The sequence below is a fragment of the Schistocerca piceifrons genome, chromosome 3, assembly GCF_021461385.2.
Source record: "Schistocerca piceifrons isolate TAMUIC-IGC-003096 chromosome 3, iqSchPice1.1, whole genome shotgun sequence".
NCBI lineage: Eukaryota > Metazoa > Arthropoda > Insecta > Orthoptera > Acrididae > Schistocerca > Schistocerca piceifrons.
In genome coordinates, this window is record NC_060140.1 from 742,415,220 (window position 1) to 742,441,869 (window position 26,650).

General features: G+C 45.1%; 1 protein-coding gene and 1 long non-coding RNA gene across 3 annotated transcripts in view; one reads left to right on the forward strand and one right to left on the reverse strand.

Annotated features, from left to right (window-relative positions):
* The window catches only part of LOC124788155, a 164,018-nt gene that overhangs the window by 31,241 nt on the left and 106,127 nt on the right, over positions 1-26,650 (reverse strand). The gene's annotated exons all lie outside the window — the stretch shown is intronic.
* LOC124788153 (leucine-rich repeat flightless-interacting protein 2) overlaps positions 1-26,650 on the forward strand; it is a 231,697-nt gene that overhangs the window by 21,897 nt on the left and 183,150 nt on the right. The window contains exon 1 of one of the 2 annotated variants that reach the window (XM_047255305.1): positions 3,703-3,772. The exons of the other annotated variant lie outside the window; for it this stretch is intronic. Coding sequence (XP_047111261.1) covers positions 3,710-3,772 — 63 coding nt within the window. The 5' untranslated portion in view covers positions 3,703-3,709. Of the gene's footprint in view, positions 1-3,702; positions 3,773-26,650 lie in introns of those variants that run through there. 2 annotated transcript variants of the gene reach the window in all.

A 26,650-nucleotide genomic window follows, 5' to 3' on the forward strand; every position in this document is an offset into this window, starting at 1 on the left:
AAATATCTGACACTGTTCCGAATGCTGGAGTGCGGGCTGTATACATCACATGACGCTGAAATATCGTATGTATTTTCGTTAATCAGTGTGCTCGCGGAATATGCTGAAAAAAATAATAGTTTCAACTTTCTGCCACTAGGAGAAAATATGGTGGCTGAAGCAATCAGAATGTGGCTGCGGTGTGGGTGCAGGAAAAGGAATGAACGACCAAGCACACCATAATGGTGATTCTAGCACGTTTATTAGGATATGGTCACAAATTACAAGATGTGTTCAGCATTGTCTCCCACTCAGCAACATGCTGCATGCGTATCATGTCATGGTTGACAGTTGCTCACAGGCAGTATACCGGGTGTAATCAGAGCAATAGGTCGTCGTATGCTATCCTTCAGATCAGAAGAGTCCGGATACATCCCTGATAGACACGGTCTTTCAGGTAACCCCACAACCAAGTCACATGGATTTAAGTCGGAGGATCTGGAAGTCCACACTTTTTGAAATTACGTAGATGGTGTGATCGTTACCGAATGTTTTTCGAAGCAAATCTATCATCTGACAAGCCTCATTTGGTGTTGCCCCATCTTGCATGAAAATACACTACTGGCCATTAAAATTGCTACACAACGAAGATGACGTGCTACAGACGCGAAATTTAACCGACAGGAAGAAGATGCTGTGATACGCTAATGATTAGCTTTTTAGAGCATTCACACAAGGTTGGCGCCGGTGGCGACACCTACAACGTGCTGACATGAGGAAAGTTTCCAACCGATTTCTCATACATAAACTGCAGTTGACCGGCGTTGCCTGGTGAAACGTTGTTGTGATGCCTCGTGTAAGGAGGAGAAATGCGTACCATCATGTTTCCGACTTTGATAAAGGTCGGATTGTAGCCTATCGCGATTGCGGTTTATCGTATCGCGACATTGCTGCTCGCATTGGTGGAGATCCAATGACTGTTAGCAGAATATGGTATCGGTGGGTTCAGGAGGGTAATACGGAACGCCCTGCTGGATCCCAACGGCCTCGTATCACTAGCAGTCGAGATGACAGGCAGCTTATCCGCATGGCTGTAACGGATCGTGCAGCCACGTCTCGATCCCTGAGTCAACAGATGGGTACGTTTGCAAGACAACAACCATCTGCACGAACAGTTCGACGACGTTTGCAGCAGCATGAATTATCAACTCGGAGACCATGGTTGCAGTTACCCTTGACGCTACATCACAGACTGGAGCGCCTGCGATGGTGCACGAATGGCAAAACGTCATTTTTTCGGATGAATCCAGGTTCTCTGTACAGCATCGTTATGGTCGCATCCGTGTTTGTCGACATCGTGGTGAACACACATTGGAAGCGTGTATTCGTCATCGCCATACTGGCATATCACCCGGCGTATTGGTATGAGGTGCCATTGGTTACACGTCTCGGTCATCTCTTGTTCGCATTGACGGCACTTTGAACAGTGGACGTTGCATTTGAGATGTGTTACGATCCGTGGCTCTATCCTTCATTCGATCCCTGCGAAACCCTACATTTCAGCAGGATAATGCACGACCGCATGTTGCAGGTCCTGTACGGGCCTTTCTGGATACAGAAAATGTTGGACTGCTGCCCTAGCCAGCACATTCTCCAGATCTCTCACCAACTGAGAAGTCGGGTCAGTGGTGGCCGACCAACTGGCTCGTCACAATCCGCCAGTCACTACTCTTGATGAACTGTGGTATCGTGTTGAAGCCTCATGGGCAGCTGTACCTGTACACGCCATCCAAGCTCTATTTGATTCAATGCGCAGGCGTATCAAGGCCGTTCTTACGGCCAGAGGAGGTTGTTCTGGGTACTGATTTCTCAGGATCTAATGAACATTCATTTCCTCACTTGTGTCTTCGAGTAATGCCATTCATAGAAGCAAGCAAGTGACCTACACAGTCGTGCGCATGTACCGCTCTAACAAGCATTCATCTGTTAACCAGGTAAGGTTGCTCGTGTTTTCATATATGTGCAAATACTCATTGCCTCCACTGATACCAATATGCAAACAGTTAAATTCAAAAATGTAAGTCGTCCTGTACGTCAAGTTTTGGAAGAGTACAGTCAGTTTTCCCTCTTCATGAGAGGTCAGTTCATAGTTCTGCAGGGGACTTGCTCTCTATTTGTGGTGACAGCATCTAAAAGTGTCAAATACAGTGAAATTTTATCTTAAAATCATAAAAACGGTAAATGTTTCAGATTTGCCTATTCTTTTTGCGTAATATTTTTGTGTATTTGTGATTTTCAATAATTGTTTACTTATCATTTGATTTAATCTAGTATGTAGTTACTTTGACATGAGATTCTGTTGATCCAAAAAAGAAAGAAAAAGTACAGAGAAGTGGCACACCGCATTCGGAGCCTGCAAAAACAGGAACAAATTCAGAACACAATAGAAAAAGAAGATTCCATAAATAATTTGCGTAATGTTTTTACGCAGACACCATTGTCGTCGAAGTTGTAAAGAGTGCGTCTTGCCCCCCCCCCCCACCCCCCCCCCTCCCGCGCACACAGCACACACCCCTACACCCCTCCCCCCTGCCGCAACCACACGCCACAATAAATCACTTTAGATTTACCAGAGAAGGAGAAAATATCCATACTTACACCAGTAAACTTAATTTATCTCAGCAATGAAACAGATGCTTTCGACAACATTTAACACTGCATAGCTATAACCATCATTTTCCTATTGTTTTGGATAGAGTTGTATGAAATCGAGATTATGTACCAGCATGTTGGACAAAACCATTGTAACTCAACTGGTTATCTCAATTAAACTGTACTCATGCTACTCTCCTTTGACGTGGTGCTACTCTCCTTTGGCCTGCAAGAGTTCACGTACCCCAAATATCAAAGGTTTCGTCACGGAGAATTGTTAGAGCCAACTCATAAGCCTGCACCCAGTTTCATATTTTAATACGTCGGTAGATCCTGTTGCTGTTTCAGAAGTTTTGCGTGCACTGAATATTGTTTTTACGTTACTTGTCAGAAAGAGCTTCAATGGGAAATTTAATAGGGTTTAAAGTTCTGTCGTCGACGAGGTCGTTAGAGACAACATTGAAAACTGGGTGACATGTTGTAACATTCATTCCTGCCCGCTCACGTGTGGTTATCCTCTTGGTTTTGTGGACGCCATAGCAAGTTTCCGGTATTGGGGAGAGGGGTGAGGGGCTTCGATAGTCTGAAGGTGATGGGTCGGTACTTTACTTCCTTTCTCCTTTTAAATGGGTTGTGGGTGCGGCTTACTACGAGGACGTAAGCGCTAGTGAGTTTCCCATGAAGGCTAGTATTTTCAAACACCTGTTGGAAGTATACTTCAGAAAGTCCTGGCAGGATACAGTATGTGTCACTCCACCAAAGGCCCCAATTGTTTTCAGGGTATTGTTAGAACGCAGGTGATGTTCCCTGATGGAATGGGACAAAGTATAAAGAACAGTCAAATGATATCAGTATCCTTGCGTGTGTTGGATCAAGAAACAGGATCCAGCACGCACTGGGCAGTTGGTATAGGCGCCTAGTCCGGCCAGTGCCTGGCTAGCGGTATATTTGGGGCGTTCTCCAGCCGGTCCAGAATTCCTCCAGCGGGCCGGGTTTGTGGGGGTGTCTAAGTATAGAGGGAGCGGCGCGGCAGGGCCCGGGGCAGTCGCAGTTTCTGTTCAGCGGAGCCGGCAGCGCCATGTGCGGGGGCACGCTGCTGCACCTGGTCGTCACCTGCTGGAAGCGCCGCCTCGCCTCCCGGGTGAGTACTGTGTGCTACTCCCCCCACCTCGTATAGGGCGGTTGTATTTGGTAAGTTTCAACTATGCGCCCAAGTATCGTTCTAACAAGACCACCTGCTTTTCGAGTTCGAGCTCAGTTGTTGGATCAGTGTCCACGAAAAGCCAGTGTGTGGACTGGCACACAGTTTTAACGTCTCACCCACCATCAAGCGTTGTACCATCAGCCGGGTCTTTCGATATGGGTCCTAGTGTGTGTGTGTGTGTGTGTGTGTGTGTGTGTGTGTGTGTGTGTGTGTGTGTGTGTAAAGCTACATCTGTATCCACACTCGGCAATCCACCTTAGGTACTCTGGTTCTACTATGTTTTCCTTCTCCTCCTTTACCAGTTCCAATCGCAGTGGCTTGTGAGAGGAATGATCATCGTTAACTGTTGGTGTGAGCTCTGCCCTCTTGTCGTGGCCATTAGCCGAGACGTGTGTGGAAGTGATATGTTGCTAGTGTTTTCCCAAAACGTCCTCTCTCGGAGCTTCAGCATTAAATCTCACCGTTATGCACAGTGCCTCTCTTGTGGGCGTCTGCCACTAATATCTTTTTAGCATTTCCGTAAGACTGTTGCGCCGACTGAACGATCCCGTGACGAAAAGCGACGCTCTTCCTTGGATCTTCTGTATCTGTTCTGTTAATCCAGCCTGATAAGTTTCGCAGACTGATGAACAGCACTCAAGAATCGGTCGGTCATGTGTTTTAAAGCCACTTCTTTCGTGAATGAATTAATTTTTTTAAATGTTCTCCCAATGAACCTAGCCTGGCATCCGCTTTCCCTGCATTTCGTTTTAAGAATTAATTCCACTTTCTGATTCTTACTCGAAGGTGTCTTACGGTAGGCAGTGTTTCCTTTCGTTCGTCGCCTATAGCGTAATCGAACAGTAATGCGTCTCATCGCCTATTTACCGGGTGATCAAAAAGTCAGTATAAATTTGAAAACAGAATAAATCACGGAATAATGTAGATAGAGAGATACAAATTGACACACATGCTTGGAATGACATGGGGTTTTATTAGAACCAAAAAAATACAAACGTTCAAAAAATGTACGACAGATGGCGCTTCATCTGATCAGAATGGCAATAATTACCATAACAAAGTAAGACTAAGCAAATATAATGTTCTTTACAGAACATGCTCAATATGTCCACCATCATTCCTCAACAATAGCTGTAGTTGAGGAATAATGTTGTGAACAGCACTGTAAAGCATGTCCGGAGTTATGGTGAGGCATTGGCGTCGGATGTTGTCTTTCAGCATCCCTAGAGATGTCGGTCGATCACGATACACTTGCGACTTCAGGTAACCCCAAAGCCAATAATCGCACGAACTGAGGTCTTGGGACCTGGGAGGCGAAGCACGACGAAAGTGGCGGCTGAGCACACGATCATCACCAAACGACGCGCGCAAGAGATCTTTCACGCGTCTAGCAATATGGGCTGTTTTTTTGGTTATAATAAAACATCATGTCATTCCAAGCATGTGTGTCAATTTTTACCTCTCTATCTACATTATTTCGTGGTTTATTAAGTTTTCAAATTTATACTGACTTTTTGATCACCCGGTATATGCAATAAGCTACATTTATTTACGTTCAGGTTCAGCTGCCACCTTCTGAACCATCCGTCGATCCTCTGCAGCTCTACCTGTACTTGCTGCGTTCTTCTGGCGTTATCACCTTCTTATAGACAATTTCATCGTCAGTGAACAGCCTCGTGGAGCTTCTGACTTTATCCACAAGACCATTTGTATATATCGTAAACAGTATGGCGCTAAACACTCTCTTAGCGCACTGAAGAAGTTATCCACAGATCTGTCGATTTTATTCAGTTAAGATCGACGTGTAGAGTTCCATCTGTTAGGAAGCCCTGAATCCAGCCATGTATTTCATCCGATACTCGACAAGAGCGTATTTCGTTCATTAAACTACAGTGCGAAACTATGTCGAATGCCTTCCGGAAGTCAGGGAATACGGCGTCAACCGTATCTCGTGAACGAACAGGGCGAGCTGAGTTTCGCAAGACCTCTGTTTTGAAATCCATGTTGATTTATGTAGAGTAGACTTTGGTTCTTCAAAAACCGTCGTAATATGTCAGCATAAAATATGTTCCATACTGCTACAAGTATGGGCGTTAGCGACATAGGCCTATAATATCTGCGTCCGTCCAACGACCGTTCTTGGGAACGGGAATGACCTGCGCTCTTTCCCAGTTGCTGTGTACCCTTTGATGCTCCAAAGACCAATTATAAACTGCTGCTCGAAGGGGAACGAGCTCTTTCTCATAATATCAGCAGAACTTCACAGGTATCTGTTCCGTCCATTTGCATTTCCACAGCTGGTTTTCTATTCTGATATTACTTATTTCAGTATCTGCCGTTTCGGTGTTCGTGCGACGATTGAAACAAGAACCGGTTTTGCGGTCTTCCGCGGTGAAAGAATTTTGGAAAATCGAATTCAGCATCTTCAACTTTGGGAGCAGTACGATCACTGAGCGACTGAATACGACTTCGATTCGCTTGGCCTACTGACTTTTCGTAAGACTAAAACTTTGGAGGGCTTTGGAACTTAGAAGTTTGAAACTCTGTGTCGTTAAAATAATACAGGGCAATGCCTAGAACCCGGAGCTATGTCTTCGTACCGAGCCAGGTGACTCAGTGGTTAAGGCATTGCATTCGGGAAGAGAGATATCCGAGGACCTTTCTAGTGACCCACATTTAGTTTTTACAAGATTTCTTTAATTCGATTGAGGCGAATGACGATTCCTTTGAAAAGGACGCAGCTGATTTCCTTCCCTACCGCTTGGTTATCCGAACTTTTGCTTGGCCTGGAAGCATCTTGTCGTCGATTGCTCGTTAAACCTCCAGCGTCTTTCTCAGGCTATGTTCTTACTGACTGACCATGCAGACGCGACTCTCCACCCGTCCCCACTACGTCACTCAGCCCGTATTTCTTCCTTGCTTTTTGAACACCTCAGTTGCTCTTCTCCAAACAGCGCAGGACAAGAAATATTGGGAGAAATGATTTACACTCCGCTACAGAAAGGATAATTCTTGAAATAAGCCCTGGGATGTGACTGTCATTCAAAGCAGTAGCTTTGATAATCAACGTCGATTCCGCAAATAGAGATCTTATGAAGCTTGGCTCGTTTTGTTTATCCGTGTGAAAGGCAGGCACATAGACTGATACCAAGCTCTTCGACTTCTGGAAGGCATTCGATTTAAACTGCCTGACGAAAAGTGAAGTACCCAGGGGGTATGGCAGTATGTGGGCCCACTTATCAATATGACGTTGTACCTTTTCTGATCTGTATGCATGTACTGATTTGGTTGGGAAGGGTGTCATAAAAACCATTGTACCCTGTCGTGAGGCTAGCTGACCTAAAAGTTTTGCAACTGGTCTTCGATGTCCCGATTACTAATACTGGGACGGAGTTGGCGTTCGAGCTGGTCCCTCACATGCCGTATTGTGGACAGATCTGGGGTTCTTGCAGTGTATGGGAATACCTCAGCATCGCACACACAGTCATGACTACCAACCGTGACTTGAAGTCAGACCCGACGGTTCCCCACACCATGACGCTAGGAGTAAAACTTCTCCATACCATTGTAAGAATGGGACCTTTTCCCATGACGCCGACTTCAGTCGTCCGGGGTAGTGAAGAACCGCGATTAATCGCTGGGCATAGTGCGATGGCATTCATCAGCAAACTGTGCATTCCGGTCACGATACTACTCCAAATGCAGCCGATTATATTGTGGTTTAACGGCAGATTACGCATGGGTAGAAAAGCAAATATTAACGAAGATCCCATACACCGTTCCTGAAACTTGTTCAATTCGATAAGGACTCTTTAATCTCATGATAAGGATGTTCATGTGGCATTATTATTCATATTGTGTTAGTTCAGGACATAAATATCGCATTACAAATCCAAATATCGCATTGGATCCACCGTCAACTTTTTTTTTTTTTTTTCTTTACGAAGTGCGTTGATTCGTCGTTCAGATTCCACGTAAATGATGCGAGGTGGTTTTTACCAAGTGCTGCATTCATCGATAAGTAAAGTCGAGTCTTAGGAAACATGTCTTTAAAGTCAATGTTGCTAAGAATGAGTATTGCTCTCGTTTATAAGCGTAGGACGAGCGTTGCGACCACAATGCGGTGGTCCTTGTAATATCTATAAATATGTCGATAATGCGCCCATATTGTCTTCAGGGATATCTGGTGGCACTCTACACTGTTTCCGAACGCGACTGTCTTTAGGGCAAAAGAAACTCTTCTTTGGCTGTAAAATGGATCCAGCTTCTGAATACCTGCAGGTCGTCAGTCTGTGACACAGTTTCTCACGAGAGGCCCAATTAATGGAGTATCGCCGCAGACTTGCAACTGGATTTGTGCTTTCCTGTCAGAAAGGTCACAGATCGTAGTAATTGATGATAAGTTATCTAGTGGTGTTCCCCAAGAAAGCGTTTCAGTTGTAAAGGTAAATACAATTTTGTGAAGACGCATACAGAGTTTTATTCCAAATTTATCTTTGGGAACGTACCCATACGGCCGTCTCAACGCGGGAAATATTATATTACAATTGGGTTTGACAATTCGTGGTAAACACTATTTTAAGTTTTACTCTGGTAAGATGTAATATACGATTAATAAAGGGCTGATCGATTTAAGTATACAAAAACGAGTAAACAAGACGAATATGGAACACAGGATACACAGTGGTAGTATACTACAAAAATCCTACTGGTAACACAATAAGAAATGATAAATGGCAGTTGGTGCACATTCTGGATATTCCCAATTCAATCCACATTAATGACTGTCTATCTAAATTAACAATGAAATGTTCTTTGTATGTCCTGTGAGAATTGTTTCAAAAGCTACGGGTAGAGATCTGAATATGTGTGCAGGCCTAAAAGTACCATCTAGACAGAACAGGAGAACAGTTTACAAGAACCAGAGTTCTGTATTACAACCACACATTTAGATGCACCAGTATTCAAACGCGCATACATAGGAGGTACATAGTGACACGCATTTAGAGGTTGAGCGTTCCATATTCTGTGGGGATATAGGCAGTTGATTAAGCTTTGGTCTGACTGCGGCATTCTAAGCAGCAGGAGCAGTAGATTGGCAGCGCAGGAAGCTACGTATATGTTGATGTCGGCACTGTTGACGAACTCGTATAGTAGTTTATACGTTGCTACATTGTTGGATGCAAACGGGGTTTGGAGGCTGCTTAGGAAATGATGACCAAAAGCCCGAAGACTACGTGTAAGGACGTGCATGTGATCTTCCTCTCTGCAAACACACAGAGGTGGCGCTTAGGTTGGTCGGTCGATAGAGGTGTCTGATGAACTTCCAGTGATTTAATTTCAGCCGTGCTATAATTGTTGTGAAGCTCGTTGATGTTTTTAGATTATTATACGATGTTACTCTTGGGGATGAACTTGTGTGTAGTGACTGCCTCTGATTTTAGATAACCGCGACCATTCCTCTTGCCAGCCCGAGAACAGCCGCTTTCTGAGCACGGGTATCATATCGGTGAGAGGGAGTTTATCATATTTAATAGCTCTACGCCCATTTATCCTATTATTAAAGTCGACAGGATGGAGATTAGATAGTCTCGTACTCTTTAGACTTCTAGAACGGAATTTGCGCTAGTAAAAGCTGGCCTGTAATCTGTGTTACTGTATTTTTGTTTTTATGATTGGTATTTGGCACCTGAGATCTAGCAACAAATTCATCGCATTTCTTTAAAACCACAGTTATCATAAACTTCCCTTTTCGTAGATCTTCCCCCCCCCCCCCCCACACACACACACACACTCACACACACACACACTCACACACACACACACACACACACACACACACACACACTGATTAACTCTTCATATAATCTAATAATGCAGGGGCACAGTGAAAACTTCCTCGTAAGCACTATCAGACAACGCGCGCGGCTGACCACTTTCCAAATGTGGACTGATGCTAGCTCGAGTATTTTTATGTACCGTACATTGCGCTTGTGTTAAAGCACAACAGCAAAGGGAAACTTGCGAAGTACTTTAAGCGTTGTACTGGTGCTGTCGACTTCGGGGTCGCCATATTTGTAAATATACAGTACTCCGTGCCTCCCGTTGTCAAGTAAGTAGTACATGTACTTCCCATTGTGCCATAGAAACAACTATTTCCACCGTTACGCAGTCATTGAGCGTGACGAGAACAACTCAAATAGTTATGTGCGTGCTGTTCGTATCTAATCTTATCTTCGTCCTGTACGTGAGCTGAGCTGTGTGTAGGGGGCTGCAAGAGTCCTTAGATTCTTCTCCGTAAATCTTTTGTTTTCCTCGAGATAACCAGCGTTTTACACGGGACGTTTTCCGGTGCATATTGCTAAACACTTTGATAACGTTTTACTTTGTGCTGGTCAGACCTTAGGCCAGCGGTTGCTTTCGCTGTTGTTCTCTTTTGTACAACTTGGTATCGGCAGCGAAGACTTGTGAGCATAAAATGAACCGCGAAGATACCAACGTCGTGGTGCAAGCGACTAATTTCTGGGACTGTGTGTTAAAGGACTGAAAAGTAATTCAATTACCAGGGACAGAGATGCTTTAGATTACGTGCGACCGCTCACTCTGTTTGCCTAAATCATGATGGAAAACCTCTCAAAGCTGGATCTCTTCTCATAGTAAATTCATATTGAGAGGTGTAACGGGACATCTTCCTCTAGCAATACTTTTCCACAACAGTAGTTGTCGATACCAGTATTATCTTTCGAATTTTGGACAGGTCAGTATTATCTCAGCTGCTTTTCTGAAAACTGTCATATAATTTTATACACAGCATGTTATATTTCAGTTAAAAATTTATGAAAAGGTATTACCTTATTTTGGATGTTATTATCGATATGTACTAGTTCTGAATGTACAATTAAAATTATTTTTTAGAAACATTTGAAATTACGAATTATTTGGCAGACTTAAAATTTCTGTTATTAATTACGCAATCTAGTCCTGTTTATTATGTTTATTTCTGGATTCATTATGAAATAATAATCGAAACTAATAGAAATTCATTTGTCAAGAAAACTTGTAAACCTTTTGGAGTACTGTTATTTCCGCTGAGAGAGACAGTTATAACCATGTCTGTGAAATGATCGGACATATTTTTGTATTTTGTGCGAACGATGTAATTCCGGCTTTGTTAATGTGAAAAATCAAAAGACTATCATATACTAAAATGTGACAAAATGTATTAACGCAACAACAAAAATTCTGCAACAACAATCTTCAAATTTATTTAGATCAGTTCAACCATGAGGACCTAAAATTTGAAAATTTCAGCTTCAAGAATCAGATCCCTAGGCTAGAAAAACTGGAGTCAAGTCCGCGTGAAAAGATAAGCAAACTTTTTAAACTAGAAAGTTTATTGTAATCTTCGCTCCTTTCAAACCTTCATAAAAGATTAATGTGGGCAATAGTGAGAAGGACGGAGTAGATAAAAGGGCTTTTTAGTTAAGGGTTTTGTCCTGCGGCTTTCTCTTTGATTAAACTTGTTCTTTTTGAGATGGACATTTTGTTGGCATTGGATTTTTGTTGACTTTCATCGTTTAAAGAATCCTCAGGGCGGCGACAAGGGTTTGGACCTACCGCTCACGGTTTGGTTGGAGTTCGAACACCGGGAAACGAAAGATGCGCTCGGCGCCTGGCAACTGGCGAAGTGGTTCAGATACCACGTGAAAAGAAAACAACACATAGCTGCAAACGTAAAAACTTGCAGACCATGAGATGAATGTTTGCTTCTCACAATTCATTCACACCTCATGGTCGGCAGGGCATAATACTATGTGGTGCCTAAATGTAGAACTACGTAGTGCAGTAGCGGCTCTTTTTAATTTTGTCAGAGTGTTGGATAGATTGTTTCAGATTTTCTCATATCACTTAGGTTTTCTATTTATCTTTTGGTGGAAGGTCATTATAGACTCGGATATTTGCCGTGCTGTTTGGGGGGGGATCATCTCCAAAACCTCAGCAGGCGAGTTTTGATGCTCGTGTTTTTGTTTCTGCGTTGTTTGCTGCGTACTGTTCTCATTTGGGTTTTCCGCTTCTTCGTGTATTGAGATGTCTGTTGAGCGAAATAGTTGTGCTTCGTTAATATCTGTTGTGCCGAACGTTGCATCTGCGTTTTATCAAGTGTATTTCAATGATTTTTTTGGTGCATACGATTATTTAGTGATCGGGTAGCGGGATTTGCAGGAAGGTTCGTCAAACAACTCTGTGGTGATCGTTGTGTGCTTATGTCTGTTACATCTTGTTGTAGCAGTGAGTTGTGGCCAGCATGTTTTCAGTGGTTTAATGTTAGTTTCTCCGTAAACAATTTGGTTAGTTATTCCAGGATTTATTCGCGTGGCTGTAATTACTATTGATCTTTCTGCTGCCCCATTAATTTTAGAGTTGGTTTTGCCCGTCATCCGTACTGTATGCACAATATTCCAAAATAGGACAGATAAGTGTAGATGATCGTGTCAGTGTTCACGCTATTGTTTGTGTCACGGGCTAATTTGAGCATGTCGATGCTGTTATTTTCTTACGTGATGATGTCATTCGTACGTTGCTCCCATGAAAGATTTTTGTCTAATGTAGGATCTCGACACCAGACTTCATCTGTCGAGCCCACGGTTTGGACACAAAGAAGTATTTTGGTATCTTTGAGGACGTACTACCAGTGTCGTGCGAGTTTACAATGGTGAACAGATCATCATATTCTTGTTCTGGCAGAACCTCAACTACACTGAAAATGTTTCGGACGTTGTTAGGTGATACTTTCTGATTATTTCGGTTTAAGGTATTCGGGTGATGCTGAGGGTATTAGATTAGGAAATGAGACACTTAAAGTAGTAAAGGAGTTTTGCTATTTTGGGAGCAAAATAACTGATGATGGACGAAGTAGAGAGGATATAAAATGTAGACTGGCAATGGCAAGGAAAGCGTTTCTGAAGAAGAGAAATTTGTTAACATCGAGTATAGATTTAAGTGTCAGGAAGTTATTTCTGAAAGTATTTGTATGGAATGTAGCCGTGTACGGAAGTGAAACATGGACGGTAAATAGTTTGGACAAGAAGAGAATAGAAGCTTTTGAAATGTGGTGCTACAGAAGAATGCTGAAGATTAGATGGGTAGATCACATAACTAATGAGGAAGTATTGAATAGGATTGGGGAGAAGTTTGTGGCACAACTTGACCAGAAGAAGGGATCGGTTGGTAGGACATGTTCTGAGGCATCAAGGGATCACCAATTTAGTATTGGAGGGCAGCGTGGAGGGTAAAAATCATAGGGGGAGACCAAGAGATGAGTACACTAAGCAGATTCAGAAGGATGTAGGTTGCAGTAGGTACTGGGAGATGAAGAAGCTTGCACAGGATAGAGTAGCGTGGAGAGCTGCATCAAACCAGTCTCAGGACTGAAGACCACAACAACAACAACAAGGTATTCATGTCTCTAATGGTTCGTAAGAGTAATAATACTCATACTTTTGTTTTTGTCATAATGCTTCTCAACTGCAAAAAACTTGAAAAATGCAGTCGCTAAAACACAGGGTAATGTAACAACCAAGTTCTATGATTTGGTTTGCGTCGCTATAGTAACAGCTCTGCATTGCATAATTGTTCCCTTTTCCCATTGTATTCAGTGAACCCATAAATGAAATGCACACTGACGAAACCTTCGTCAGTAAACCTATCCAAACTGCTGTGTGTCGAATGTGGTGGTGGAAATGATTAAAGAGGGAATGACTGATGTGAACAGCGAACACAATGAGTGAATATAACAAGTTGTTTCAAAACAAGAGAGACAACGCACACACTCGTCACTGTTGTGCATTTATTTTCAATGCAGTACAGATATAAAGATAATTGGGGGTAAGAAATCAAACGAAATGCAGTTACTCTTAGGAGCCACCGGAGACCACTGCTCGCTGATGCCAAAACACTCGGAAAGTATCTTTGAGCAACCCCTCAAATTTTTCAGGTGGGTTTCGAGTTGACTCTGTATAGCTACTATCGCTTCTGCACATCATGGGGCGGGAGAGGGGGGGTTGTGAGGGCGCCTCGGCCCAGTCGGCGCATAGAGGGTGTGGCAGAACTCCCTCTTGCCTCCTCTGCTACGAAAGAACAGCGGCTCTCTGGGCTTGGTGGTCCCACCCCAACCTCGCCGTACCCGTTGTTTTGTCTTATTCCTCCTCCTCCTCCTCTCATGTTTTATTTGACTAGGTGTTCTTTATCTGTTTTGCTGTGCTTCTCTCGCCCTGTTCGTGTCGCTATTAGTGTTTTCTGGGAATTGTTCGGTGGGGTGCCCCTGGTAAGTGGCTGAAGTGTATCCCCCATCGCACTTTCTGCCTTCGCGGACTACCGGCTGCTCCTTGAACGGTGCACCTCGCTCGCCTTTCTTTGTTTCTCCCACTTTTCTTCTTCTTTCTCTAGGCTTTATTGACATTAGGGAGACCTTGATGTTTTTCTCCTTAGGTTTCGCGCACTAGGCCGTTCTTTGGTGTGAAGTTTTGTGGACTTGTCCGCTCCAGGTAGGAGGGATTGATGAGCTCGTAGTTTGGTATCTTTAATCTTTAATCCAACCAGCCAACCACATGAGTAGACACTAGCTATGATCTACGCGATGTAGACACATATCTATGTGTTGGCACAACAACAACAACAATATTATTATTATTATTAATTTGACAATGGACAACTTTTTGAACCCACTGGCGGGAAAAAACTGTACATGTTCAGTACAGAGAGGATCTGAGAAGGATACGGACGTTGCCTGAGCGAGGCAACAAGTAAACCGCCGTGGAAATTGCCGTTGCCGATAGCGCGGCTTCCGTTTCCTGAAGTGACAGCGTGTGTCGAGCGCGCTGCCTGCTGTCCCGTTCGGCGAGACCTTGCCACTCTGTCCCACTGGGACCCAACAGGCTCCACGCCTCCTTCCTCGAAAATGCGGCAGCTATCGTCGTGACACGTCGTATGCCGGCTGCCAGTTCCGCACCGCCAGTATCATGGCGTTGTACTATGTTAAAACCCTAGACCAACTCGTGGAATGGTTCTATTGAGAAGTCTTACCAGGAATATGGATATGATTCGTTTTCTTCATTGCAGATGTTGATGGAATGCCGAGACAGTGGTTCAAATCAATAATACTAGAAGAAATGCCAACCAACAATAATGCTTTTTCTTGCTTTATTTGACATGTAAACAGGTGTGTACCCAAGAGAGATCATGGCGGTCATGACACCTCCCAGTCCAAGAATGTTTTTTTCTGAAAGCATTAATATTTTTAGTTGTATTAATTCGAAATTTTTCAGCTAACGTTCGGAGAGTAAAGCTGCATGATACCTAAGTTTCACGAAAATGGCAAGAAACTCTAGTAAATTACAGACCATATTTAACACAGTGTACCTAAACAGCCGGCACACGAACCGTGCATTCGAACCTTGAGCTTTGAGCATGCCGAGTTTCTGACGTCATTGCGTGGAAAAAGCACGTTGGGCGGTGTTCCGGAACGTGCAGAACAGTATCTAGCGTGACATATTCTAAAAATGCGTTTGAATGTTGGCCAATGAGATGGAAGAACGCCGGAATGCCATACTGGCTTCCAGTTAAAGCCCATACGTATATATGCCATTTCTAAGCATCAGCAAACTCTGGATCGCTCGAAAATCTGTCGTTAATCGTATGATTTGTAATATAATGACGAGAACTGTCATATTGGTGGTTAAAGAATTATTGTAACTTGCGTATTATGAAAATTCGCACACTGAGGATCCATTAGAAATGCAATGTTCTTGGTACACTTTGTTACACGTAACTGTCAGCAACATATCTACGATTAAAGCTTTCAGTAAATAGCAAATCTACAGTTAAAGCATTTAGGAGCCGGAAAGATGCAAAGTACAGTCGCAAAATTGTCATGATTCGTACAGCGCAGTGAGTAGAGCCGTAGAATTGTAAGGTGTCTGCTGATTTATTGCTTGTTCGCGTCTCACTGCATCCACAATTTTTTTACTATCCTTCACGTTTTCTGATAAGTTCTGATACTTTCTTATTAGTTTAATGAAAACATATTGTATAATATTGAATGTTATGTAAATGTAAATGCGCTCTTTCTGAGAAGCGAGATTGAGTGATAGATCGGCTTGATCTATATACAGCTTCCGCTACTTGTAGTAAGATATTTTGCACGTTCTTGGTTTAACTTTTGTATTTCACATGTTGTAAAGATCCTGCTACTGAATAGGGACGTTAATCAAGTAAGAATGACCTTAGGATTTTGCTAAAAAGTGAGAATGAAGAAATAATTTTTGTCTCATGTGTAATACTATTGTAAATTTTTATCGCGCTGTTTGTGGTGGAACTTTTATAAGCTGATGCCCTTATTGACTGAACATAGTGCTTTCCTTTTTGCCTTATAACACGGAAGTTTTTGTTTATGTATGCTACAGACAGGCAGACGGACAAGACAAGCATTTCCATTTTAGACGGTGTGATTTGCGAACCACACACAGCCGAGAACTGCCCCTGGAGTGCGCTGCACGTTTAAGGCACATGTACAGTATGCACAAATCGCGTAGTTTCTGAGCGTTCACCAGCACCAGTAAGTTGACCTTCGGCAGCACGGTACGTGTGCCGACAGCTTTAACGGATGCTAGCCCACGTAGAAGGGTTTGCTGCCTGACCGGCTGCAGGAAAGGTTCCATCCTGGGTTCAAATGGTTCAAATGGCTCTGAGCACTATGGGACTTAACATCTATGGTCATCAGTCCCCTAGAACCTAGAACTACTTAAACCTAACTAACCTAAGGACAGCACACAACACCCAGTCATCACGAGGCAGAGAAATCCATCCTGGGGAAAGGGTTCCATTTACATGTTGACCCTACCTGCTACCAACAACAAACCCCCACACGGTTCGTGGGTCCACAAGTAGAATCGGCAAACCACACGGAGTAAAGCAAGGCAGAAAGGAAAGACCCTCCACTAGGGGGGGGACCAAAGACTGACTTTCTCAAGGCTGAAGGAAATGGCTCCTGTTATTTACACGCTACACGCCAGCATAGCCATAGCCCATAGTCTTCAGACATGTGTTTACAGTCGTAATGCTAGCGTAGTACTAATAATGGTGAGTGCACACTTAGATTTTATGTCGTGGAAATTATGTAGTTGTCAGAATATTGACATTTTGTAAACGTTACTGTTTTTAAATCAACAGCGTGGCACATACTCCTTCAGGTTTGCGGAATAATGCTTTCCAAAAAATTTGAAACTTATTACAGTAAACCATTTTACTCTCATTGTAGTTAAAATCGTAGGCACGCGCATCAGATTAAAAAGTGTTGAATGCAAGTTATCCTCATAACAGAACCTTGGATGCGCGCCCGCCAGTACTAAGCCAGTCGTCAGCGAGCTCATCGTTCTCTAGTTATATTTAGCAATATTTGCTGTGGAGTGCAGCGTAAATAGAGTACCGTTTTCTATCCAAGATGTAATTCCTGTATAGGTAATAAATACTTCAGTGAAATTAATAATTATGACAACAAATTTTCGTAATCAGTTTGCCAACAAATTCCGTCGACGTGACTCTGTCTCTTTCTTCTTGATGTGCACTTTTTTGCACTGTAGTCTGTTGTAAATGTTACTACAGGATCAAGCAACTACTTAGGTTTCATGGCTAGCGAATGAGCAAATAAACATTTTCCGAAGAAGGAAAAAAAAAATCGCCTTCGTGTTTGTTATTTGTTCTGGATTACCCTCGATGGGTATTACGGTTGAGCAGCCTGCGATTACGTGCCAAGTCTGCTCGGCAATATCGTATTGGTATATCATCCAGAGTAAGGTTTTATTGTTATTTTTATAGGCGTAAAGGCGAAAGTTGTTACCCTGCAAAGTTGTGACGCTTCCCACTCGTGTCTACGTGATGGTCGATACGTGGGCTGCAGCTTTATCTCACTAACCAGGCGCTGAGCTGTTGCGGGGCTGCGTGCTCCCGTGATTTTTCCTTAGCAGTTATCGGCGACCGTCAGTTCATATACAGTGAAGGCTTCCACTGCCAGTTTTCTTTGCTGCTGGTGAATTTTGCGGTTTGTAGGGTCGTGGTCCATGAAACTTTCTTCTTCCTGACGTTTCGTCCAAAACTGCTCAGACATCTTCAAAGGTGCTTCCGAGGGCACCACTGAAAATCTCCGACATACCTTTGTACGAAACGCCAAAAAAAGTAAGTTTGACAGTTCACGACCGTATAAACTGGGAAATTCACCAGCAACTAAATGTTGCTTTAACCGGGAGAAAATACGGGAAACCACTTTGTTAATTTCCTACGTTTCTTCACTTTCCTTAACATGTAGCCAGTCGTTCTTCGTTTGCTGTTTGTAATTCTCCAACGCTCTGTGACTCGACATATGCCGCTTTCTCCTAGAAGGCGTGTGCGCGCTCCTCACGTTAACACTTGACCACGACCACCTTCACTTCACACATGTCTCTTGCATCTGCCTCATTCCAACACTTACTTCAGGCCAACTCCAAAAACATCATCTAACTCGAGTCCACCAACCACCGGGAAAAGACCGTCACATTACGTACGTATTCGCTGCCAGGTGGTGATACCTGGTCCTTCCAGCAACTCCTTTTCATAAGCACCCAACTTTTGTCATCTAGCTGCACTGTATTCTGTCTACCTTCGCCTGATTTGGAAAACAGTTAGACATTGGCTGTTTTGGCAGTTTAGCAGAGTCCATAACGACGTTCAACGTCCAAGAAGTGGAAATATTCGTTGTTGGTGGGAGACATTCGTTAGCCTTCGAATAAAACCGAGGTCAGTTGCGCATTGTTTAAGACAGTGCCCTGGACATTTATGAAAACGACTATCGCTCGCAAGGGTTTAGGTTGTTTTTACGAGGCCGCCTTAAATCGCTCAAGCTTGGATATTTACGTTGAGAAGGACATTGTTGATTTCTTTGCCCATCGTTCCCCAGTCTTAATTGTACTCAGTGTAGTAACTTCGTCGTCATCGAAACATTAAGCCCTAATCCTCCTTCCTTCTAAACTCAAGTCGAGATGCACCGGACCATCAGAAGATTTTGGGCGTATAATACGATTTAAATAACTGCGCTGGCTCTTGTGCGAAAATAAGCTACCCAGACAATGCGCAATTTGTAAATGGAACATTTCATGAGTCGTCCGATTTTCTAGACCATATCATCAAGCACCACGAGCAATCGTATCGTTAGAAACTCTTGAGTTAATTTGTTGCAAATTCGACCTATTTTGTTGCCATAGCATGGAGTCCTGTTTGTGGTGAATATTAATAAAAAAATTTATTTTGGGCTATAAAAGATGTCAACATTCTTATAGTCGAAGGAAACTACGTGACATAGCTTTATGCTCGCGACTATTATGACCCCACGTCCCTCTATCTCCGAAGATTAATGCGCTGGAAATAAATTCGTTGCACTCTTTGGTGGTTTTTGTCAGTGGCCATGCTACTGTAAGAATTCCACATTGTACTAGTATGTATTCCTAGAATCGTTCCTGCTCGGCGCGGCTGGTTTAAACGAAGATGGCACGGCTGAGCAGTTGCCCACTTGCCACAAATCACACTTGACAAATGTTTGGCGCCGATCTGTGCGCCGTAGGACCGCGGAGCAGTGAGAAGACAATTTCTGCAGTGATGAAGCATGGAATGCCACGTTCTACGATGGGAGCCTGCGGTATTTGAGAAAGTGAGCTGAAGCGTTAGTTTCTACTGTGACAGTTGCAGGTAGTGAATTGGAATTGGTCGCTATATGACAGTAAGACTAAAGCCCGAGATTCGCAATGTTTTTCTTTTCTTTGAGAATTACTGTCGCGTATCGATTCATGGAGGAGCGCGAATGATTCCCCGGTACCAATGCAGAATAGTCCGCTTGAGAAATCCAGTTGCTCACAATGACATAAGTCTTTCCTGTGTCTGTTCCCATTGCAGCTCTTAGCGACGGTGACCGTTAGTTGATAGAATACCTATGAGAACGCAGGCAGTTCGGAAACATAGTGCGCGAAGCCATTTTTAGATACATCTTCTGACATGCACTCATCAGAAATCGTCGGCTGCTTAAGGGTTTCTGTATACGTTTAATTTCATGCAATGAAAATGAAATGATCATATGTCATTTATTGGCCGGGACATCCCCTTCGGGGTTCGGCCGCCGTATTGCGAGTCTTCTTTTCTTTTTTTTAGTTGACGCCACTTCGGCGACTTGCGTGTCAATGATGATGGACACACAACACCCAGTCCCCTGCCGGGAATCGAACCCGGCCGCCTTGCGTGGTGGCGGTAAAGCTATCGCTGCGCTACGGAGGCGAACACATTTGATCCTGATGAAGAATGTACTCACTGCGCCAACAGTTTCTTAATACCGTTTCTTAGCAGCCGGTAAAGGTAGGATGCACCGTCTGCTTGACTGACAGCTTCTGTGCCGGGGCGGAACTCTGTCCTGGGTCTTTGCCTTCCACGAGCAATGCGCTTACCTTATGAGCTATTCTTAGCTTAACAACCTTAGCCTGCCTGTACCTCTGTCCCAGTTTCCAGTTTCTCCAGAAGTTTTCCTGCATATCTTTACTCCTATCTTTACTGACAGCTCCAAAGACTGAAATGTTCTCGTGCTTCCAGCCGCGTCAAGTGGTTAGCCACGAGCTTATGATCAAGTCTTCCACCACTGTCAAGTGGAATGACTACTGATGGGCTGCTGTTTTGCTCTAGCTACCCGCTGTGACCTCACTGGTGCTCGCGGCACCCACTTGAACCGCTGGATCCCTCACCGCACTGAGCTGCAGGCCGCCGTATCTTTTACGGATTTTTGCCAGTGTTTTTTTTATTTCAATGATGTCCCTGGGATTCCCATTGGAGTTCATGGAGCGTTTCGTAATACTGACTTGTTAATCGTACCTACCTGTAAGAAATACACTCCTGGAAATGGAAAAAAGAACACATTGACACCGGTGTGTCAGACCCACCATACTTGCTCCGGACACTGCGAGAGGGCTGTACAAGCAATGATCACACGCACGGCACAGCGGACACACCAGGAACCGCGGTGTTGGCCGTCGAATGGCGCTAGCTGCGCAGCATTTGTGCACCGCCGCCGTCAGTGTCAGCCAGTTTGCCGTGGCATACGGAGCTCCATCACAGCCTTTAACACTGGTAGCATGCCGCGACAGCGTGGACGTGAACCGTATGTGCAGTTGACGGACTTTGAGCGAGGGCATATAGTGGGCATGCGGGAGGCCGGGTGGACGTACCGCCGAATTGCTCAACACGTGGGGCGTGAGGTCTCCACAGTACATCGATGTTGTCGCCAGTGGTCGGCGGAAGGTGCACATGCCCGTCGACCTGGGACCGGACCGCAGCGACGCACGGATGCACGCCAAGACCGTAGCATCCTACGCAGTGCCGTAGGGGACCGCACCGCCACTTCCCAGAAAATTAGGGACACTGTTGCTCCTGGGGTACCGGCGAGGACCATTCACAACCGTCTCCATGAAGCTGGGCTACGGTCCCGCACACCGTTAGGCCGTCTTCCGCTCACGCCCCAACATCGTGCAGCCCGCCTCCAGTGGTGTCGCGACAGGCGTGAATGGAGGGACGAATGGAGACGTGTCGTCTTCAGCGATGAGAGTCGCTTCTGCATTGGTGCCAACGATGGTCATATGCGTGTTTGGCACCGTGCAGGTGAGCGCCACAATCAGGACTGCATACGACCGAGGCACATAGGGCCAACACCCGGCATCATGGTGTGGGGAGCGATCTCCTACACTGGCCGTACACCACTGGTGATCGTCGAGGGGACACTGAATAGTGCACGGTACATCCAAACCGTCATCGAACCCATCGTTCTACCATTCCTAGACCGGCAAGGGAACTTGCTGTTCCAACAGGACAATGCACGTCCGCATGTATCCCGTGCCACCCAACGTGCTCTAGAAGGTGTAAGTCAACTACCCTGGCCAGCAAGATCTCCGGATCTGTCCCCCATTGAGCATGTTTGGGACTGGATGAAGCGTCGCCTCACGCGGTCTGCACGTCCAGCACGAACGCTGGTCCAACTGAGGCGCCAGGTGGAAGTGGCATGGCAAGCCGTTCCACAGGACTACATCCAGCATCTCTACGATCGTCTCCATGGGAGAATAGCAGCCTGCATTGCTGCGAAAGGTGGATATACACTGTACTAGTGCCGACATTGTGCATGCTCTGTTGCCTGTGTCTATGTGCCTGTGGTTCTGTCAGTGTGATCATGTGATGTATCTGACCCCAGGAATGTGTCAATAAAGTTTCCCCTTTCTGGGACAATGAATTCACGGTGTTCTTATTTCAATTTCCAGGAGTGTATAACAGCACCCCTCGTAATTGTTTCGATGAGCTACATTTTCCTAGAATTCTCCCAACAAACCAAAGTAGACTGTTCGACTTTCCTACAACTGAGCTGACGTACTCGTACCATTTTAAGTCCCTTTGCAACGTCACTCCTACATATTTAACGACGTGACTGTGACAAGAGCACACCACTGATACTGCATTCAAACATCACAGGATTTTTTTCCCCTACTCACCTGCATTAACTTAAATTTTGCCACATTTGGAGCAAACATCGATTCATCACACCAAATAGAAATTCTGTCTAAATCGTTCTGTATCCTACAGTCACTCGAAGACAATACTTTCCAATACGCTACAATGACATCAGCAAACGGTTGCAGATTGCTGCACACCCTACACGTAAGATCGTTTGTGTGTATAGAGAATAGGAGCAGTCGTCTCTCACTGGCCTGGACGCTCCTGACGGTACCCTTGTCTCTGATGATCGAGAAGCCCTTCCTCAAACAGGACGACATTCTGCGGCAAGAGAACCGCAGACAGTACATCTGCTGAGCAACTCTTGACAGCCCGCCTTATATTTGAGACATGTCCAGACACATTTTACCTGCGGCGTATATTACTGGCGACCAGTCATTACCAGATGTAGCTGGCGAGGCAACGATTGCAACCCGCATTTTGACCTTCCTAATGTAAAATGGTTATTACCAAGTCATTTAAAACACCCATTTTAGTAGACGACGTATGGAATCGGTGTGAGAATTGGACATCTCCTGCCGCTTGTTTTGCCCAGTGGGAGCCACACTCACCTCCATCCCAAACCAGTTATAATTCTAAATCTTCTCTCCCTATACTTGAAATCCATCTATGCTTCATTTCCCGCCATTGTCGTAATTCATCAATGTCCTATTCTTTTTCTACAGTATAGTATTTCCTCCTGGTCTCGGTGGAGAGGGGGAGAAGAAGAAACAGCAGCGGGGTACATCTTCCACCACATTTTTTGTTCCGCGGAAGCTTTTACCCGCGCATATCCTCTCGCTGCTGTACTTACACCTCGGCAAGTCTTTTACCGATACTCTATTCTCTGTGTTCCGTAATTCATTTCGTATGATCGCGCCACAGCTCGTGATCCGACGCTATCTTCGATTCGAAAAACTGTGCTCGCTGATTGTGAGGATGAAGTTTGTAGTTATAAGGAGGAAATAAGTTACCGTTTGAGGCCGTTCCTGCAGCGTAAATACAACGTAGCGCGACTCCGCTGTTGATATATAACCACCGATATGTAGGCAAGGCATTAGTGGATTTGGAAACATGAACTATGGCGATGTTATTACCATATGCGTCCAAACATCACTATCGTGCTGCTATTTTCTTGGCTGCCGAAGGATAAACTCAGGTAGACATCCATCGGAGAGTGAAGAAAGTGTTTGAGCCATCAGGCATTTCGAAAACCGTCGCTGTGGAATTTTGTGACAAGTTCGGTGCTGCTTCTGCTGCTGCTTGATATCGCACGTCCGCATATGACAAATGGCAGAACGCAGAAGTTACGCCAATTGAAGTGGGAGACATTCGAGCAACGACCCTATAGTCCTGATCTCTCCCCGTGCAGCACGCCTTCAGTCCCTTACCAAAGGCCTTGAAGGGTCGACGGTTCCTGTTAGACGAGGATGTGCAGCAGGCGGATACGGTCTTCTTCACGCAGCAGGACAGGTGTTTTACCAAACGGATATCTTCGACCTGGCCCGTCTGTGGGATTATTGCCTCACTATCCACGGCGATCATATCTGATCGGCATACCGATTCTGGATTGTATGAGCTTCGAACGAAAACTTTTTGATCGCCCCTTATTATTACCAAGCTGCTGAATCCCTTAGAAACTTCATTCTTAATCATCATTTTCTCGTGCATACCCTGATGGACCGGAACCTCCACTCATAAGGACATGACGAATCAGTTGCTTAACTACAACCTAGGCTAGGGGTTGATCCAGAACGAATCTTTTCAGTTACGGCAGTGTGTGATTTGTGAAACTTTCTGACAAATTTAAAACTGTGTGCCGGACAAGGCCTCGTGCCAGGAACTGTCCAGCCTTGAGCTTGTTTGTCAAGATATTTATCAACGGAGTAAAGTGAAATGTACGTTCTTGTGGCTTGATGGCTGTAAAGGCGGGAGGATATGGTTGCAGAGAGTGATCGTTTTGTGTTGTGATGGCTCCCGTTTGCACTTACCCTCTTTCGATACACTGGATTTGTGAAGTACGCGACATTTTAAAAGATGCCACAGTTTATAGCAGAAGCAGAGATGTGCTCGCTGCGTTCCAAGTGACGCTATACATTTGCTATTTATTTGTGAAGCTTACTTGGCTGTTCCAGTTAGAACCGTGTCTCAGAGCAGTAAGTTAGCATGCTCAGCAGTAATGCACGAACCGATGGAAGTCGGAAGACTGGGGCACTCTGTGGAACTGACTGAATAATGGAGCCTTCATCAATGGACTAAATATGCTGACAAATTGCGCCTTGTCTGGGTAGCTTATTTTTGCACAAGAGCCAGCCCAGTTCGTAATGATGCTTTTGCACCTGTGGTCGTTACTGTTGGCAAGGAAAGGCGTGCGTGTCTATTGAGGACGAGTTACGACGTGCATGCCAACAAAGCAGCAACTCATCACTGTGCATTACAATTGTGGCTTGCAATTCGTCAGATTTTTATAGGCCATGTTTCACTTGCTGGCAAGCGAACTGCGATCTGGTCACACGCCCACTTGTCTTGGGTCTTGTCGAATACTAAGCGAATATGCTGTGTGATATCTACGCTGTTCTTCAAGTCGACGGAAACGGGAGAGATGAGTAGAAGTATTAATAAGTACTTTCAAGAGGACTGTCTCGCTCTTTTTTTGATTGATTTGTGCGATCAGATTGTAACAAACAAATTATTTTAGACTTTCGTTGGGCTGCGTTGAGAATCTCATAACACACGTAATTGATTTACGTTTTTCGCATAACATATAATGAAGGCAGGAGAAGTTTAATAGCTCATTAAAATATGACTGTTGATTATGAAATCACGAGGGGAAACAATGCTGTAACAGCATAAGGCAAAATGTTACAATTTGAAATATCGTCATCTTTGTGTTCGTTTTTCCATGTGACAAAGCATTTTGGTGTGTGTGTGTGTGTGTGTGTGTGTGTGTGTGTGTGTGTGTGTGTGTTTTGCTCTACGGAATGTGGTTACAGACAAATCAAATACACTCCTGGAAATGGAAAAAAGAACACATTGACACCGGTGTGTCAGACCCACCATACTTGCTCCGGACACTGCGAGAGGGCTGTACAAGCAATGATCACACGCACGGCACAGCGGACACACCAGGAACCGCGGTGTTGGCCGTCGAATGGCGCTAGCTGCGCAGCATTTGTGCACCGCCGCCGTCAGTGTCAGCCAGTTTGCCGTGGCATACGGAGCTCCATCGCAGTCTTTAACATTGGTAGCATGCCGCGACAGCGTGGACGTGAACCGTATGTGCAGTTGACGGACTTTGAGCGAGGGCGTATAGTGGGCATGCGGGAGGCCGGGTGGACGTACCGCCGAATTGCTCAACACGTGGGGCGTGAGGTGTCCACAGTACATCGATGTTGTCGCCAGTGGTCGGCGGAAGGTGCACGTGCCCGTCGACCTGGGACCGGACCGCAGCGACGCACGGATGCACGCCAAGACCGTAGGATCCTACGCAGTGCCGTAGGGGACCGCACCGCCACTTCCCAGCAAATTAGGGACACTGTTGCTCCTGGGGTATCGGCGAGGACCATTCGCAACCGTCTCCATGAAGCTGGGCTACGGTCCCGCACACCTTAAGCCGTCTTCCGCTCACACCCCAACATCGTGCAGCCCGCCTCCAGTGGTGTCGCGACAGGCGTGAATGGAGGAACGAATGGAGACGTGTCGTCTTCAGCGATGAGAGTCGCTTCTGCCTTGGTGCCAATGATGGTCGTATCCGTGTTTGGCGCCGTGCAGGTGAGCGCCACAATCAGGACTGCATACGACCGAGGCACACAGGGCCAACACCCGGCATCATGGTGTGGGGAGCGATCTCCTACACTGGCCGTACACCACTGGTGATCGTCGAGGGGACACTGAATAGTGCACGGTACATCCAAACCGTCATCGAACCCATCGTTCTACCATTCCTAGACCGGCAAGGGAACTTGCTGTTCCAACAGGACAATGCACGTCCACATGTATCCCGTGCCACCCAACGTGCTCTAGAAGGTGTAAGTCAACTACCCTGGCCAGCAAGATCTCCGGATCTGTCCCCCATTGAGCATGTTTGGGACTGGATGAAGCGTCGTCTCACGCGGTCTGCACGTCCAGCACGAACGCTGGTCCAACTGAGGCGCCAGGTGGAAATGGCATGGCAAGCCGTTCCACAGGACTACATCCAGCATCTCTACGATCGTCTCC